The 19731-nt window shown below is 38.1% G+C and overlaps 1 protein-coding gene across 10 annotated transcripts in view; it reads left to right on the forward strand.

The window, feature by feature from the left end:
- The window catches only part of LOC131134245 (teneurin-3), a 254858-nt gene that overhangs the window by 121903 nt on the left and 113224 nt on the right, over nt 1–19731 (forward strand). For all 10 annotated transcript variants that reach the window (XM_058079310.1, XM_058079326.1, XM_058079334.1 and 7 more), the window contains one exon: nt 7970–8237. In XM_058079310.1, the coding sequence (XP_057935293.1) occupies nt 7970–8237 (268 nt within the window). The remainder of the gene's footprint in view (nt 1–7969; nt 8238–19731) is intronic.

A 19731-nucleotide genomic window follows, 5' to 3' on the forward strand; every position in this document is an offset into this window, starting at 1 on the left:
GGTCTCCTGACTGGCATCATAGCCGTTAAGAAATGTCCAGTGTTAAAAGCCAGTGCAAAGAAGTGTGTTTGAGCATTGATTTGAAACTCTCAAAAGATGAAGCAGCTTTTCAGAGGGAGAGCATTCCAGAGTGTGGAGCCGACCACAAAGGCTCCGTCTCGACTGTTTTTCAGTCTAGACCTTGGGCACTCTAATAGACACAGGTTAGATGACCTCAGAGCTGACTGAAGTTTGCGGAACAAGAGATTCCAGTATAGTATAAGGTGCAGCCAGCCCGTGGAGAAGTAAAAAAAAAACCAAATAATAAAATCAACAGGCAGCTCGTGCAGAGAAGCCAGAGCAGATGGAATATAGTCGAGCAGCCACATTTTGGACCAATGGTAAGCAGCAAGCTGAGGACTGTTCAAGGCCGGAGTATAAAGACTAGCAATAGTTCATGCCAGATGTTATCAAATAGCTAACAAAACTGTTTCTAGTTGGTTTAGGCATGGCTTGACCTTCCCAAAAAGTCTGAGCTGAAAAAAAGTAGTTTTAATCACTAAACTTATCTGCTTGTCAAGTTCAAAATAACTATTAAAAACACTCCGACTTTTTACAGAGGGGCAGCAGTAGGACCGTAGTGGGCCGAGGGCACTGTTCAAGTCCAGAACCTCATCAAATGTGAAAAGCTGTTTATTTTTGTCATTTAAATTAAGAAAATTTAAGTCTTTTAACTTATTGTAGGCATTTAAATAGTGTTTCAAAAATGTAAATACATTTGCACATCATATGCAAAGAAATAGATCCCAGTGGCAGCATGTAGAAGGAAAATGGCAATGGTCCCAACATTGAGCCTTGGGGAACCCCACAAGTTAAAGAGGCTTTCTCCAAAGAGGAAGTTCCTACTTTTGAATGCCTTTCAGGCATGCCCAACTAGGAGGAGGTCCCCGGGTGGACCATAGAACACGCTGGATGGATTATGTTTTTTTCTCTGTGCCTCCCAGTGGAACTGGAGGAGGTGGCCAGAGTCCGGGAAGTCGGGCTTTCCTACAGACACTGCTGCCCATGCGACCTGGATGGATCTTGAAAGAGAATCAATAAACCAATACTCTTAATGGAGTGTAATGGTGAAAATGACTTCTGTGTTTATAGTTGTTGTAGTTGTAGTTGTTTCTGCCAGGAATTGTTAGCTCCTACAAGATTAGCATTTTTTTTTACCCATTGAGTTTGAAAGTCCCTTATCATTACACAAACCAATATAAAAAAAAAAAAAAACTACTGACTAATAGCAAAACCATCACTGAACATGTTTCCATGTGCAAAATATTGCAGTTTGGAGTTAGACAACATTTGTATCCACAACCAATTGGAGGTTCCCATTTCCATGTAAATGAATTGACGATCTTCAAAAAATTGTCTCAAAAGTTTATACCGTATTTTCTGGACTATAAGTCGCACTGGAGTATAAGTCGCATCTTTTGCAGGTAATTTATTTTCCAAACTACTTGACCAAAACAGACATTACGTCACCTTGGAAGGCAAGTTCTAACAATAATAAAATAATCGAGAACAGGCTGAATAGGTGTAAGATATGCTAACACGATGGTTATTCAGCTACACAAAAAAATAAACATAAACAGAAAAGGTGTCCAGTTTATGTAACAAATAGTTTTTTTTTTTCATTTATAAGTCACAGGAACAGCCAACCTATGAAAAAAAGTGCGACTTATAGTCTGGAAAATAAGGTATTTACTATATTCTAAATGCTGCGTTTCATGTGACGTCACATCCAGTTGTTATCGGCCCACCTCAAATAGATGGGGGGCAAATTAGTGTATTCGTAACTAGAAGTCAAGCAAAATCAGAGCAAAAATGCTACATACATTTGCTGTTCTCGCATGTGGGAATCGTATAAATGTATTTATACGATTTATACGAATGCAATTACTACGATAGTCCATCATAACAATGAAAATGTTCAGGAAACAACCATGAAACGTAGAGAAGCCACTTTTCTAACCCTGAGCTTTAAGTCGAGTGAAACCGAATATAGACACACTCCAGTTTACATTATTATTATTATTATTATTATTATTGTTGAAACTCGAACTCAAAAAATGCAGAAGTAATTGGCACCTGATACAAGCCAGAGAAGTACGGCACAGCCCAGGGCTTCAAGCAGCTTGGAAACACGATGCGGAATTGGGCCGAAACTTGTCTATGGAGCTTAGACTTTGTCATATATCCATTGAATAAAGTGCAATGTTGAGCTCAGTAAAGCACACAAACATTGTAGGAGATTAGTACATAAAACCGTTAGTGTAACAAAAGCTGTTGGCTCACGGGACCCAATGAGATAATAGATAAACGACCAAATTAGCCCAAGCAAAGGAAGAGCCACTGACTAGAGGAATGTGCTTTTCCATACTAACAACGTAGAGGGGGGAAGAAAAAAAAAAAGGCCTGACAGAAAGGGGGAGAGACGGGGCGCCAAAAGCTGACTTGGCAGGAGAAAATGAAAGAATAAGGGTGAGAGAGGGAGGGCGTATGAGTGGTTAGTACACTGGTGCCTCAATACACAGAGAAAAATGTGGAAGACTGATTAGAGCCTCTGAGAGGCTTGCAGCTGCCTACACTGGAGGAGAACATGAAGGAGAGGATTGGGAAGTAAGAGGAGGTCAGATGAAGAGGATTGGACGAGTGTCAGCGAGGGGATGGGAAAGCGGTATGAGGATAGAGAATAAAAAGTCCAAGTCATGCTACAGTTAGTGTGACTAGAGAAACTGATTGGGTTTTCCGTAAAGGACCAACTCTATTTGTCGTTCTTATGGTAATACTTTTATTTGTCTTAGACAATTTGAAACCTTTAGAGTCCAGGGTTGGATGGTCTGTTTCTGCGATAGCACTACAATGTCCGTGCATGTGTGTGTTTATAGTAAAACCCCAAAGCTGTAAACCTAAAGGAAATGGTGAACAGTTAAAACCATGTTGAGTAAAACATGCTAGATTTCTCTTCCTGTCCCTGAATAAATCCTACCTGAGTAAACACGTGTTACATTCAAGACCTCTAATCTGTCATGCTCCATCTCGCTTGTTTTTTTTTTTTTTTTTCTTCTTTTTGCTGTCTTTTACTCGGTGTGGGTCACGAGTCCAAGAGGGGCACACAAAGATAGTTGTTTTGAAAGAACCCAGACTTGCTGCCTTCTTCTTGGCGGAGACCAGAGGTGGAATGAGTTTTCACGCCTCACAAACCACGAGTCTTAACTCTTCTACTGACCTCATTCACTCTGTCAAGTGTCCATACCTTTTTTCCACCTCCTCTTCTCTTGTCCCTTTTCCCGTCTTCCTCTTTCAATCACTCACTTTCTGTCGTTCACTTTCTCGCTGCCTATGCTGCCGTCCGTCTATGGTTGGATTTTGGTATCTGTTCAACTTTGTTGACCGTTGCTGTACTGAAACTTTTAATAGAATTCTTGTGGCACAGCTGGCTCTTTTGTATCCTGATTTACTTTGGTCATTGTTAAAATTGGGGAACGCGTAGACCTCACGCATAGACCTCACAGCTTGGAGACCCGAGTTCAATTCCACCCTCGGCCATCTCTATGTGGAGTTTGCATGTTCTCCCCGTGCATGCGTGGGTTTTCTCCGGGTACTCCGGTTTCCTCCCACATTCCAAAAACATGCTAGGTTAATTGGTGACTCCAAATTGTCCATAGGTATGAATGTGAGTGTGAATGGTTGTTTGACTATATGTGCCCTGGGATTGGTCGTGAGAATTTGGATTTTTGAATTTTGGTCAATATTGCATTACCCAGAAGGCTTAGCCAAGAGTTGTGGTGTAAAAGCAATAAATGGCTATGATGTCGTTACATGTTTGTGTTCCTGCTTTGTCTGGTAACAAACATTTTTTGGTTAGGCTCCGTGACAAAGCCAAAATATATAAGGAAGTCGCCGCCCGAGTTGTGAATTTGCATGAATTGGTGCAAACAAAATGCCTCACTTTATTTTACTTTAGGGTTTGGGCATTAAAAAAAAAAAAAAAAAAAAAAAAAAAAAAAAAAAAGGGTGGGCAAACTGCAGCCCGGGGGCCACATCCGGTCCGCCAAGTGTTTAAATACGGCCCGCACGTTTATTCCAAAGTATTTAATTTAAACTTAACATACAACCTGGCATCATGGCTTAAGCCAATCTTTTGATGGTTTAGGTAGGTTTTTTTTTTTTTTTTAATTTGGTTATTTGATGTGGTCTGCTGTTTACAAAGTGCTCCTGAAAAAAGGGACACAAGCACATAATAGCAGGTTGCAGGACTCTTTTACAGATACTATAATTCCAGGTGGACTGTGGATTGCCCCCCCCCCCCCCCCCCCCGTCAGTTTTGTTAAATCAATGCGGCCCGCTAGTCGAAAAGTTTGCCCACCCCTGCTCTACACAATGTATTTTGTACAAGATTTGTTTGTCGATTTCATGTATGAAAATTGTTTGAAATAAAACAATCAAGAAACACGATTTTATTTCAAACTGTAAATAATAAATAATAATTAATAAAATATTATTAAATTTATTAAATAATTATTAAATTATTAAATAATAAATACAAATGTATATGTAAATACAGTAAATAAAAAATGCTGTAAATACAGCAATTCACACATGACTGAAAATAATTTAGTACATCTCCTTGCAGTAGCATCAAGTACAAAATTCCCATTTCCAACAGCTTTCCTTTCAGCGGCATATTTCTCACAAAAATTGTTTTTTTTTTTTGCTGACAATGTGACTAATTTGGAATTTGTTTACATTCTACTGTGTCGAATCATTGTTGATTTGCATCTAACCTATTAGCTTCCTTGCGCTTTTTGACGCAGAATGACTCATGCATGTATATATAAAAGAGATGTATTTTTTTCATAACCACAAACAATGTTTTCTTTCCTCTTCTTCATTGGTGTCTTCACTGTAGACCTGAACAGGTCACCCTTTTGTTCTGAGAAAGGATGACATACTTTCAAGGAAAACTGCACTTTTTTGTCATTTTGTAGTCATCCACAATCCTTATGTGAGTCATGAACACATACTTTTCTCTTCTCTGTGTGTTCTAAAGAGAGAACAGATGAAAAGAGACAGCTTGTTACTGCACATAATGGGGCATACCTGTACCTCGGCCGTCTGCAAAGCCTGCTATTAGAACACATCCAACAACCTCTAACGCGGTTTCATGGTTTTATATACGTGCTGTAACCGTGTAGTAACGGCTACATTCATGATAACATGTAAAACTTACAGTATTTTGGTCCTTTTAAGCATTACCGGGACTTGGGTAAAATGCATGGGCAAAATTCTAAATTATCCAATATCACTTTTTATAATTAACATTTATTAATCATCATTTGCAAATATGATGTCAATAGCCATTATGTCAATAGTATACATGGACCCAAATATTCCAAATGCATTTGGTTTATTTGCTCAAACGAAAATAATTGAACAGGGAAGGAATATTCCTTTAACCAATCCGATTGAGGTATCTTGTACCCGCTCAAACGGAAAGTTGTCAGACTGCGTTCTTCTTCCTGGTGTTTTTCTTCTTCTGTTGTTTATTGGCGGTTGGCAAGCAGCTTTTGTATGCTTATATGCTTGAATTTGATCTTTCAGAGCATGCTCAGATATGACGTAACACGCAGATCCAGACGTTCTTCACTTTTAAAAATGGAGGCCAGCAATCGGCACTGGACTAAGCAAAGTTTGTTTTTGATTCAAACTAAATTTCAAAACTGGACACACGAAAAACTGGCAATACGGAGTTATTCCGACAAGTGAAAGAATAACTTTGGGAAGCCGGTATCACGTGATGTTGATGTTTACGTTTTACTGGGCATGCCCTATTGACTATTCTGGTTGATTTTCACGCCGCATGTAGACAAGAGATTGGAATATTCCTTTCCATGGATACCATTGTTTCCCGAGAGGTCATTGGGAAAGAGAAAAAGTGGTGATGTAAAAACGTGGCTACTGTGGAGTGTCTGTGGTGTAAAGACTGGCAGAGCAATGTAATATTGGTCCGTGTGGCAACACCTAGCTTGTTCCTCCGATGGACCTATTGATGCACGTGTGAGGTCGTGGTGACATTTTGGAACATTTTTGGTTAGTGGTGTGCCACAAGATTTTTCCAGTGTAAAAAACGTGCCGTGGCTAGGGCACCTATATACACCCTATAAATTCTGTTATATTTTTTCCCAAATTCCGTTTTATTTTTTCCCAAATTCCGTTTTTTCCGTTTTAATTTTTTGGAATTCCATTTTTGTTTTACCTTTTACTCATTTTACCACAAAAGAGTGTGTTTTAATAATGTTTATGAATAAAATGCACACTAATTAATTATAAATTAATTATGAAGTCTGTAAAATTAAATAATTAAAAATAAAAAAATCACAAAATTTTTAACTATAATGATGAAAATGGTAATATTAATGATGATTATAATGATAAAGATTATAACAACAATGATAATAATAATATTACAATGAAAATAATAACAGGGGAAACAAGACAGTGGCATGAACATGAATATATCCTGCAAAAAGGGGTAGGCATTTATAAGCTTTTGCTTCAGCCTACTCCTTTTGGGCTTGGGATCAGATAGTTGAATACAAATGTAAATAATGGAAAGTTATATTTTGATTGATGTAAGAAATGCACTGTAATGATTCACATATTTGCCCAAATAAAGGGAAAAATAAAAAATAAAAAATAAATGAACTTACATTCATTGAGGCGACACAATATTGCACTTTTCCTCAATACTTTACTACTGCATCATGTAACACGACATTGCACGAGGTACACTCGGGGGAGGTGAAGTTGTCGGAGGCTGCTGGCATTTTCAGGCAGCGCTCCTCCCCGTTTGCAGTGCTTCACGAGAAAAGGACGTATTTTTCCCAACTTCTCCAAGGGGATGTCGGCCTCAGCACACATGCTCACAAAATCCTCGACAAAGTCTTTTCTTAAGTCCGCTGACTTGAACGAGGCAGTAACGCATGTCTGTCGGGGCTGCCTGCTAGCGTTAGCGCTATGCGTTTCTTTTTTTTTTTTTTAGATGACTTTTGGATAACAAGTGGTCATCACATGTGTTTTTTCGCTTCCAAAGTACAAAATAACATGTCACCAGATACATAGAAGTCACCTGGGTACTGCTCGGCTCTGTATTTCGGCGTTAGCGTGGTATTGCGCAACTTATTCGCAGACGGGGGGGAGTGCCATGTTTGAAAAAGGGCGGTAGGCAGGTATTGTGTCACATTGATTACCGACCTCCGGGAACGATTCCCCAGGTTTATGTTCCTCTTTGTCATGAAAACAGCATTTCCGCGATATTCCGCATTCAAAATAATTTCCGTTTTTATTGTCCAATTCCGCGATTCCGTCCGCGATTCCGCAAACGCGGAAATTATAGGGCCCTACGTGGCTCAAAAAAGGTTGAAAAACACTGTTGTAGACTAAGCGAGTACAGCAAAGACCCTTGGCGAGTTCCACAGGTCCTATCAGTTTTTGATTAGAGATAGACTAGTGACCATCGCGGCCGCTGTGCACACTGAGATTGACTTTCAGAATTTTATGGCGGTATACTTTTTTCCACAGCCCACCAGAGAGATTATTATTTGGCCTCAATGACTACTGTTCCTTCACATGTTATCAATAACTACATTGGCAGTTGTCATTGGAAGCTGGAAGGACCGAGAACACATTTTGGAAAGCAATCAGACAAAAAGACAAAAAGTTTGCAGACCATGGAAACATATTCTTGGCGAGCGATGCTTTATGATTTACTGTACATGTCATACCTAAGCCATTATCACAGATGATTCAGAAGATTATAAAAGAACTGCAGAAGATCTCTCCAGAGGACTTGAAGGTCATATCATGGGAGTTACCCTTTGTGTGTGTGTGTTAAGTTTTAAGTTAAAACTTAAGTTTTTGTGTATGTCTTTTCCAACAGAACAACCATCCAATCACCACAGCTCCACTCTGCCTCCTGTGCCCCCCCCACATCGTCAGCGACCCTCGGTAACGGCTCTCAACCAATCCCTGGGCTCCGCACATCACGCTGGCCAATCTCTGAATTCGACGCGGCAGCTAACTCCTCCTACTGGAAACCCGGCCGCCGTGGCCGGCCAATCACCTGCCGAGCTGCAGACCACACCCCCGGAGAGCGTCCCGCTGCAAGACAGCTGGGTGCTGGGTAGCAATGTGCCTCTGGAAACAAGGTAGATTTTCTTTTGTTGGAATGTCTGTTCAACGTTCCATGCCTTGTTTAGATCACACAAAAAAACGTAAATCTGTAAATTTGTAAATATAAATCTAACTTTGATCCACAGCACACGAACAGTGGGACACTTTTACAATAGGACTGCAATGGGAATGTTTTGAGTTGACGCAAGTTACAGAGGGAATGTTTTATGTGTGACACCGTACCAAAGGAGAGTTGGACTAGTTGGTTTATTAAATGAGGTTTGCTGTATTCAACAATGCGTTTAAATAGATCGAGAGATGGATGGATGGATGGATGGATCCTGTATAATAAATAATAATAATAATAATAATAATAATAATAATAATAATAACAATAATAATAACAATAATAATAATGATAATAATGTATACATACATTTACATAATCCATATAATATATACATGTAATTTAATTTTAAAAAAATATTTAAAATTATATTAAAATTAAAAAATGTTTTATATAATATATAAATTATTATATTATATAAATTATATATTATATAATTTATATAATATAATAATAATAATAATAATAATAATAATGATAATAATGTATACATACATTTACATAATCCATATAATATATACATGTAATTTAATTTTAAAAAATATTTAAAATTATATTAAAATTAAAAAATGTTTTATATAATATATAAATTATTATATTATATAAATTATATATTATATAATTTATATAATAATAATAATAATAATAATAATAATAATAATAATAATAATAATTTGCGGCTCCAACTATGGAAATATTTTATTTATAAATCAGAAATCCTACTTCATGGAAATTCATTTATCACGGCCAGGCCCGGAACCAATTAACCGTGATAAACGAGGGATTACTACACTTGTCAATGTCTGTATCACTGTATTCCATAGACAGATGTATTTGTCAGCAGTACTAATACTCCATGTAGACTTTGTGTGAGTGTTTAGGACAATAGTAATAGTAAACACCTTATTGTCAGATCCACCTCCATCCCATTCTGTCCAAATGTCTTTGGTTCTCATTCCCCGGGAGGAGAAACGTGGATGCTGATAGATTGATGGAAGAGGAAATAGTTGTCTCTCTGCTTTGGATGTATTTCAGTATTGAATGTTCAGAGCATTTTCAGAACTGCCTTCATGGAAGACAGACCTGGACGTGTGGATCAATGTAGAAAGAGTTGCTGAGGCAGTCTTGTTTGATTCCAATCAGCTAATACCAATGCTAAGGTGGAAAAATACTCTTCTAGAAGAAGAAGTTTGCCGTTTATTATTTTAAAAATAATTAAAAACTGTGACCACAACACTGAGGTACCGAAGTATGGTTTCATGCCAAAAAAAGAGTACGACAGATGCAGTATTTGCTTTAAGTACAGAGAAGGTCAGAAGGAGCTGCTTGGTGTCTTGTGGAGAAAGCCTAGGACAGGGTGCCTCGAGAGGAACTGTGGTATCGTATGAGGAAGTCTGGAGTGACAGACAAGTATGTTCAAGCGGTGCAGGACGTATGAGGACTGCAAAACAGCGGTAAGATGTGCTGTAGGTGTGACAGAGGTGGGACTGCAACAGGGATCAGGTCTGAGCCCCTTCTTGTTTGCTATAGTGATGGACAGGCTGACAGAGTAGGTTAGACAAGGATCTCCATGGACTATGATGTTTGCAGATGACATTGTGATGTGTAGTGAGAGGAGGGACCAGGTGGAGGAGATGCTGGAAGAGTGGAGGTTTGCCCTGGAAAGGAGAGGAATGAAGATTAGCCACAGCAAGACGGACTATATGTTGAATTGAGTTGAATGAGAGGGATCCAAGTGGAAGAGTGAGGTTACAGGGAGAAGAGATACCGAAGGTGGGGAATTACTTGGGGTCAACAGTTGAGAACAATGCAGATTATGAAAAAGACGTTAAGAAGCGTGTTCAGGCAGGATGGAACGGATGGAGAAGAGTGTCAGGCGTGATGTTTGATAGAAGAGTTTCAGCTAAAATGAAAGGAAAAGTATACACAACTGTGATGAGACCAGACATCTTGTTTGGTCTAGAGCAGGGGTGGGCAAACTTTTGGACTCGTGGGCCGCACTGAGTTAACAAAACTGTGCGGGGGGCCAGAATATATATTTTTTTATAACACACACATTATTTTAGGCTTATAATTCTAACAGTCCACCTTGAATTATTTGTCTAATTTTATTTATTTATTATATATTTTGATTAATATATTATATATATTAATTGTATTATTATATATATTATATTTAATATATGATATTATATTTTTACATTTTTATTATTTATTTATTTATTTTATTTTCTTATTTGTATATATTATTTGTATATATTAGTATTTGTATTTGTATAACAGTCCACCTAGAATTATTTGTCTAATTTTATTTATTTATTATATTATATTATATTATATATTTAATCTATATATATATATATATATATATATATATATATATATATATATATATATAATTTATTGTATATATTATAATTATATTATTATTATTAATTACATTATGTATCAATTATTATATTTTTATACATTTATTATTTATTTTATTTATGTACTTATTTGCATAATTATATCTGTAAACGTGTCAGATTATTAGCTATATGTTTTAAATATGTTCCATATATCCCTTTTTTCCAGAGCACTTTAAACATCAAACCACATCAAACTTGAATTTTACATTAAAAATTATTTTTTATTATTTTTTTTTACTGAAGAAGACATCCGACTTGCAAGTCATGTTGCCAGCATGTATGTTAAAAGTTAGAAAGCAACTGGCGGGCCGGATTCAAACGCTTAGTGGGCCACATGTGGCCCCCGGGCCGTAGTTTGCCCACCCCTGGTCTAGAGACAGTGCCACTGAGGAAAAGACAGGAAACAGAACCGGAGGTAGCAGAGATGAGGATGCTGGGGTTCTCATTGGGAGTGACCAGGATGGACAGGATCACAAACAAGTCCATCATAGGGACATTAAATGGGAGTGACCAGGATGGATAGGATCACGAACAAGTCCATCATAGGGACATTACATGTAGAGGCCTTGGAGATAAAGTCAGTTATCGGCCAGACTGAGATGGTTGGGACATGTCCGGCGTTTAGAGCTGCCAGGTAGGAGGCGTAGAGGAAGACCAAAGAGGAGCTTTATGGATGTAGTGAAGGAGGACATGAGGGTAGTTGGTGTGAGAGAGACAGATGCAGAAGACAGGCTAGGATGGAGGAGATTGATGTGCTGTGGCGACCCCGAGAGAAGCCCAAAGAGAAAGAAGAAGAGTTGAGTTAAATAAGCATCCATTGTAGTTTTGCTGTGTTGTTTATAGACGGACAGGTTGGAAGAAAAAATAAAAGTAACACTGATTAAGCTGCATATCTATTTTTGTTTTGTTTGTTGAGAACACAAGAGCCCAGTACAGCGAAAAGACACATACAGTACACAGATTAGGATAATACTGGAACATGTATTGGATTCTTGTCCGATGAAAAGGATGTGTTCCACTCAATCATCTCACAGGAGGCACAGCAGTACACGTCACGCCACATACGCAGCACTTGTACTGCAACCAATTGTAGTTTAAAGGAACGTCTGACATAACCGGGCACTGGAACGGATTCCCGGGATACTCGCTCTTTTTGCACCGGTATTTTGGTAGTCAGAAACACAGCAGTGTTAGCTGTGGTGGCCATATTTGATTTTAGACAAACAACCATTCCCACTCACCTATGGACGATTTGGAGTTGCTAATTAAGCTAGCATGTTTTTGGAATGTGGGAGGAAACCAGGAGAAAACCCACGCATGCACCGGGGAGAACATGCAAAGTCCACACAGAGCGGGGAACCGAACTCTTCCCACTAACCGCTCAGACCACTGTGCAGCCATACAGCCAATGTGATACTCAAATAATGAATTTAAAATGTATTTATGTGTATACTGTATATACACATTGTTATATTAAAAAAAATCACATTCACATCAACACCAGATTCACATAGAGAGGATTAACTCATGCATGTTTTGCTTTTTATTTGGCTTTTTACGGCTTTTTTAGCAGCACTAATTGAAATTGGATTACATCACATGTAGAAAAGTGCCCAAATATAAAACAGGGATTTTTATGACTTCATCATGTCCTGGTAAGATAGGACATTTGGTCACTGTATCCCAGCATCCCCCTGTACTGCCATGTCGGAAGGCACAATACGGATGTTAGCTGTGGTGGCCATATTTGATTTTAGACAAACAACCATTCCCACTCACCTATGGACGATTTGGAGTTGCTAATTAACCTAGCATGTTTTTGGAATGTGGGAGGAAACCAGGAGAAAACCCATGCATGCACCGGGGAGAACATGCAAAGTCCACACAGAGCGGGGAACCGAACACTTCCCACTAACCGCTCAGACCACTGTGCAGCCACACGGCCAATGTGATACACAAATAATGAATTTAAATGTATTTATGTGTATACTGTATATACACATTGTTATATTAAAAAAAATGACAACACCAGATTCACATAGAGAGGATTAACTCATGCATGTTTTGCTTTTTATTTGGCTTTTTACGGCTTTTTTTAGCAGCACTAATTGAAATTGGGTTACGTCACATGTAGAAAAGTGCCCAAATATAAAACAGGGATTTTTATGACTTCATCATGTCCTGGGAAGATAGGACATTTGGTCACTGTATCCTAGCATCCCCCTGTACTGCCATGTTGGAAGGCACAATACGGACGTTAGCTGTGGTGGCCATATTTGATTTTAGACAAAGAACCATTCCCACTCACCTATGGACGATTTGGAGTTGCTAATTAAGCTAGCATGTTTTTGGAATGTGGGAGGAAACCAGGAGAAAACCCACGCATGCACCGGGGAGAACATGCAAAGTCCACACAGAGCGGGGAACCGAACCCTTCCCACTAACCGCTCGGACCACTGTGCAGCCATACGGCCAATGTGATACTCAAATAATGAATTTAAAATGTGTATATTTAAAGTATGCTGTATATACACATTATTATATTTAAAAAATGACAACACCAGATTCACATAGAGAGGATTAACTCATGCATGTTTTGCTTTTTATTTGGCTTTTTACGGCTTTTTTAGCAGCACTAATTGAAATTGGGTTACGTCACATGTAGAAAAGTGCCCAAATATAAAACAGGGATTTTTATGACTTCATCAAGTCCTGGGAAGATAGGACATTTGGTCACTGTATCCTAGCATCCCCCGTACTGCCATGTCCGAAAGCACAATACGGACGTTAGCTTAATGAACTACTTGATGATCTAGCACAGGGGTGGGCAAACGTTTTGACTGGTGGGCCGCGTTGAGTCAACAAAATTGTCCAGGGGGCCAGAAAATATATTTAACACACACACACTTTTTTTAATAATAATAATACTTATTATTATTATTATATTATATTAATTCCAACAAATAATATTGTGACAAATAATTATTATTATAATGATAATTATAATAATTATTATTATTATTATTACAAGTCATAATAATAATCATTCTAACATCCTGCATTGAATTATTGTCTAATTTATCTGTAAAAGTGTCATACTATCAGCTATGTTTGGATATCCCTTTTTTTCAGGAGCACTTTAAACATCAGACCACATCAAATTACAAAGTTTAATTTTACTTTTTTTTTTTGACTTGCAAGTCATGTTGCCAGCTTGTATGTTAAAAGTTGAAATACTTAGAAAGCAACTGGCGGGCCGGATTTAAACACTTGGTGGGCCGCATGTGGCCCCCGGGCCGTAGTTTGCCCACCCCTGATCTAGCATGATATATGAGCATGATATATGAATTGGATCTCACTCTTTTCCGCCATTGGAGGAACAAGGAGCTTTTATGGTCGGTAAAAAAAAGATAGCAATGCATGCTGATTTGCTATACAAGAGGTTTTACAAAAAGAATAAAATAAACAATTTCATAGGAGCGTGGTTTTTAAACACACTGATGTTGTTTTGGGTTTTTTTTCCAAGAAAACAAAAATAACTGTAATAACTGTTGGGCTCTTAGGACCAATTTGTCTATTTGCATTTATTGAAAAATTGCTCTAAGTTGTTTTTCTGCTTATTCTTGGTGATGCGTTCAAGGCTTTCATACCGTCCCAGTTGCTGTACTCTGTGGAGCCATCTGGATTTTCTTCATACGACTTAAAATCAGCAAGAAAATAACTCCAACATTGCTCTGATTAATACAGACAGAGATCCAGTGTGAATAATTCCTTAATGCGGGTTATTGAATAGAGATTTCCAAGCACCAAGAGGCGACCATATTAGTTATGGTTGCCACCCACTGTGGTCTGTGTCACTTCACGTCGGTATTGTCCCCGCATTCTCTGCTTGTCTGCTGTCGTTAGTTTGCACTAACACCTTGAATGGCTGCTCCGCTGCATCAAGCCATCACAGCATATTGTTGGACATTTGTCAATTCCAAAGCCCTTTATGTGTCCCGGCGCTGCTTTGAAAAGAAGCTCATGACTCAAAGGCCACAACGAGCCCACGTTCAACTGCCACACATGGATAGATTCATTTCAGGAAAACTTGCATGGAACTGATAGTTCTCCGGCATGCCGGGTAGGATTTTGCACTTTTGTGATTCCCTTCGTATTTCACCTTAAAAAACAAAACTATTTATCTTGCATTATTTGGTTTACGTTTTTTCAGTGAAAAGTCACATTTAAAACATATTCAAAAGAATTGGCTGTAATTTTTTAACATGGGATTATTTTCTCACGGGAAAATTGCTAGACAGGAGACATCCATTTTCTGTACTGCTCGTCCTCAGTGGTGTCGTCTGCAAAAATAATATAATAAAATCAAACACTGTTGTTGTTTTCTATTTCTAACAAAACAAAAGCGACTGTCTGACTCTGCTTTTAGGACCAATTTTTCAATTTGAGTTATTGAAAGTCAAGTCTGTTGCACGGCGGATGAGTGATTAGCGTCACAGCTTGGAGACCCGTGTTCAATTCCACCCTCGGCCATCTCCGTGTGGAGTTTGCATGTTCTCCCCGTGCATGCGTGGGTTTTGTCCACATTCCAAAAACATGCTAGGTTAATTGGCGACTCCAAGTTGTCCATAGGTATGAATGTGAGTGTGAATGGTTGTTTGTCTATATGTGCCCTGTGATTGGCCGGCCACCAGTCCAGGGTGTACCCCGCCTCTCGCCCAAAGACAGCTGGGATAGGCTCCAGCACAGCCCGCGACCCTCATGAGGATAAGCAGTAGAAAATGAATGAATGAATGAAAGTCAAGTCATTCATTCATTCATTCATTTTCTACCGCTTTTTCCTCACGAGGGTCGCGGGGGGTGCTGGAGCCTATCCCAGCTGTCTTCGGGCGTAAGGCGGGGTACACCCTGGACTGGTGGCCAGCCAAGCCAATCACAGGGCACATATAGACAAACAACCATTCACACTCACATTCATACCTAGTATGGACAATTTGGAGTGGCTAATTAACCTAGCATGTTTTTTGGAATGTGGGAGGAAACCGGAGTACCCGGAGAAAACCCACGCATGCACGGGGAGAACATGCAAACTCCACACAGAGATGCCCGAGGGTGGGATTGAACCCTGGTCTCATAGCTGTGAGGTCTGCGCGCTAGACCCTAGACCACCGTGCCGCTGAAAGTCAAGTCAAGTCAAGTTTATTTATATAGCCCTTCATTACAAAAGAGCCTCAAAGGGCAAGCAACAATAGACGACAATAGACAACAGTAGACAACAGTAGACATCCCCGGATCTGAACCCCCATCCGGGCAAGGTAAAGCTAAAAAATCATTGGTGAAAAAAGGGGGTACTCCCGCTTCCAGGATGACCAGGCTGCAATGGATGCGGAGTGGGCAACATAATAAAAATGTATATTCCAATAGCATTGGATAGCAGTCCAGTTCATATATCATATACTGTATGTGGTGACAACATCAGGGGGGTCGGTGAGCCAGGGGGTCTTGGGATGATCACCAGCCAAAGCGGGGCCCTCCTTTGCAGCGCCTCTTAGAGGTGGACCACCTCAGATCTTGTCTGATTCACTCAGGGTGAGTTCCAGACAGCCGACCCCCCTCTCCAACTGGGTGGGGGGGTTGATACAGAGCGGTTGTATCGGTCAGTATCTGGTACTCTAGCCATCTCCATCACGCATTCATGAACAAATGGTGGCCCTTCATTGTCCCAATTTTTATAGAATGATTCTAGCAATCACGGCACTTATACAACTGAAAACAACTCTTAGTATCTTTGTCTTGTTGTATTAAAACCATTGATTTAACAAAACGGGGGGGGCAGACCATATATTTTACACGTAACAGTCCACCTGGTATTATTGTATCTGTGCAAGATTATTATTTATTATTTAATTTATTATTTTATATTTAAATATTTTAATTTAAATATTTTATATTTAAATATTTTAATTTAAATATTTTATATTTAAATATTTTAATTTAAATATTTTATATTTAAATATTTTATATTTAAATATTTTTATTTAAATATTTTATATTTAAATATTTTTATTTAAATATTCTTTATTTAAATATTTTTATTTAAATATTCTTTATTTAAATATTTTATATTTAAATATTTTATATTTAAATATTTTATATTTAAATATTTTAAAATTTATTATTATTATTATTATTATTATTATTATTATTATTATTATTATTATTATTATTATTATTATTATTATTGTTATTATTATTATTATTATTATTATTATTATTATTATTATTATTATTATTATTATTATGCTTGTGTCCCTTTTTTCAGGAGCACTTTGTAACCAACAGACCACGTCAAATAACAAAATTGATAAAACCATCAAAAGGTTGGCTCAAGCCATGATGCCAGTTCGTATGTTGAGTTTAAATGAAATACTTTGGAAAGAACGGACGGGCCGTATTCAAACACTTGGCGGGCCGGATGTGGCCCCTGGGCCGTAGTTTGCCCACCCCTGATCTAGGACTATATATCTAGCTCTTTAATATCATTTTTTTTTTTTTATGTATTTGTGCCCAGAATTGTTGAATTTCTTTGCAAAACCATAATTTTCTTGATTGCAGCCCCACCAATTAGGTGATTCTTTTAGTCCTCATTGAAACAGTCGCAGAGGGGTCCAATATGATGATACATTTTTTATAAGGCGTACCCTCGCATCTCTAGACATTTTTATCTTTTTAACGCTCCCCTCCCAGCTCTTTTTATCCATTGTGAGATATTATTATAATCCTGGTTACATTAAGAGGATCATCACTTGCATTCTGAATAAATATTGCATAGTATGCACAAATTGCCACACATTTTTGATGTTTGCTAGTAGATGTCGGCTAAGATTAGGTGATATGAGGCGGAAACACAACCAACAGTGAATGAAAGAAACTAACTTCAAAATAAAAGACAAATATAATATAATAAAATACAAAGATGTCCAAACGGGACTGCAAGGTCATTGATCATCCTGCCGCCATCTGACATTCCATCAAGTGGAAAAATGCCATCATATCTATCTTTGATGATTTTGGCCTCACTGCCCCCATGGCAACGTCTTAAGTTTTTTGGTACCCAGACAGGAAGCTAGGTGAGACAATAATAGTGGCTTGGACCCTGGATGCAGAGACAGATGCAAAGCTTGCCAAAAAGAATGCATTTTAATATCTTTGCTCTCGGAGGGCAAAAATACAAAACAGAGGCACTTGCAACTAAAAACGATGGTGCAGGGAAAAAACCCCAAAGTGCATTACCAATAAAAATCTACTAATACTACAAAAAGGACAGGTTAGATTAAAAAATTGGGGCGGGGGCGTAGCAACGAGAATGTGGGGAAGATGGTAAACAGTTTGCATGACTGACTACAAAAGCAGGGATTGTAATACAAGACCGTGGTAGGTCGCTGCTACTGGAGGAGGACGAGTAAGGAATGCAGCAAGGGAAGTTTTTCAGAGGAGGAACATTCCGGTGTCTTCCTAACACAACCGCAGCGCTTAAAAACCTCACTAACAGGACGGCACAGTAGGTGGCGCTCATCTAAAAATGGAATACAGTAAGAAGACCAGTAGAGGAAACGATAACAAAATAAATTTGATATATAAAGTGGAAGGTTGCATTCTCAAGGCACATCATAACAAAACATCGAGCACCAGCTACATAGTCGGACCTACGCACGGCATGGTTTCAATTTTGCAGATTCACTCTACCTCCATTTTTTGATTATATTAATTATTATTTTGATTATTATTATTATTTATAATATTATAAATATTATAATTATTATAATAATGTTATTGTAAAAATATTATGATTATTTTATTATTATTATATTATTATGATTATTTTTTTATTATTATTATTATTAAATTGATTCTTATATTATTAATAAGAAATGGCCACCATTCCAGGGTGTACCCCGTCTCTCGCCCGAAGACAGCTGGGATAGGCTCCAGCACCCCGCGACCCTCGTGAGGAAAAGCGGTAGAAAATGAATGAATGACTCTACCTCCATGTTTTGATTATATTAATTATTATTTTGATTATTATTATTTATAATATTATAAATATTATAATTATTATAATAATGTTATTGTAATAATATTATTATTGTTTTATTATTATGATTATTTTATTATTATTATATTATTATGATTATTTTATTATTATTATATTATTATGATTATTTTATTATTATTATTAAATTGATTCTTATATTATTAATAAGAAATGGCCACCAGTCCAGGGTGTACCCTGTCTCTCGCCCGAAGACAGCTGGGATAGGCTCCAGCATACCTCGCGACCCTCGTGAGGAAAAGCGGTAGAAAATGAATGAATGAATGAATAATAATACAGCTAGGAGAACTGTGTTCGATTCCCCGTTCAGGCATGTCTGTGTGGAGTTTGCATGTTCTCCCCGTGCATGCGTGGGTTTTCTCCGGGTACTCCGGTTTCCTCCCACATTCCAAAAAAAACATGCTAGGTTAATTAGCCACTCCAAATTGTCCATAGGTATGAATGTGAGTGTGAATGGTTGTTTGTCTTAATGTGCCCTGTTATTGGCCGGTGACCTCTAAGCCCAAAGACAGCTGGGATAGGCTCCAGCATACAATCAGCGGCATAGAAAATGAATGGACACAACCATATAACCCTCACCAAGCTAAAACTCAACACTGAAATTGAAATCTTAACTCAATTCTGGAGTCAATTCAAGTCTTTATTTAGTCTTATTACGTCTACTATATTTGGTAATAAGAGTACAAAAGTGACTATAGGGGTGTTATCTCATGTCTTCTACTTCTACCGACGGAAATGTACTCATCACGGTCAGGTCGTTAACCAGCTAACCGTGATAAATGAGACATGGTTGTACCCGCCGGTGTTAACTTGTTGGCGAAATGAAGCGTTGCGGCTAACATAACCTAAGGTCATCATAGATTACACCATGTGTTTAA

This window comes from Doryrhamphus excisus, chromosome 1 (assembly GCF_030265055.1).
Source record: "Doryrhamphus excisus isolate RoL2022-K1 chromosome 1, RoL_Dexc_1.0, whole genome shotgun sequence".
NCBI classification, from domain to species: Eukaryota; Metazoa; Chordata; class Actinopteri; order Syngnathiformes; family Syngnathidae; genus Doryrhamphus; species Doryrhamphus excisus.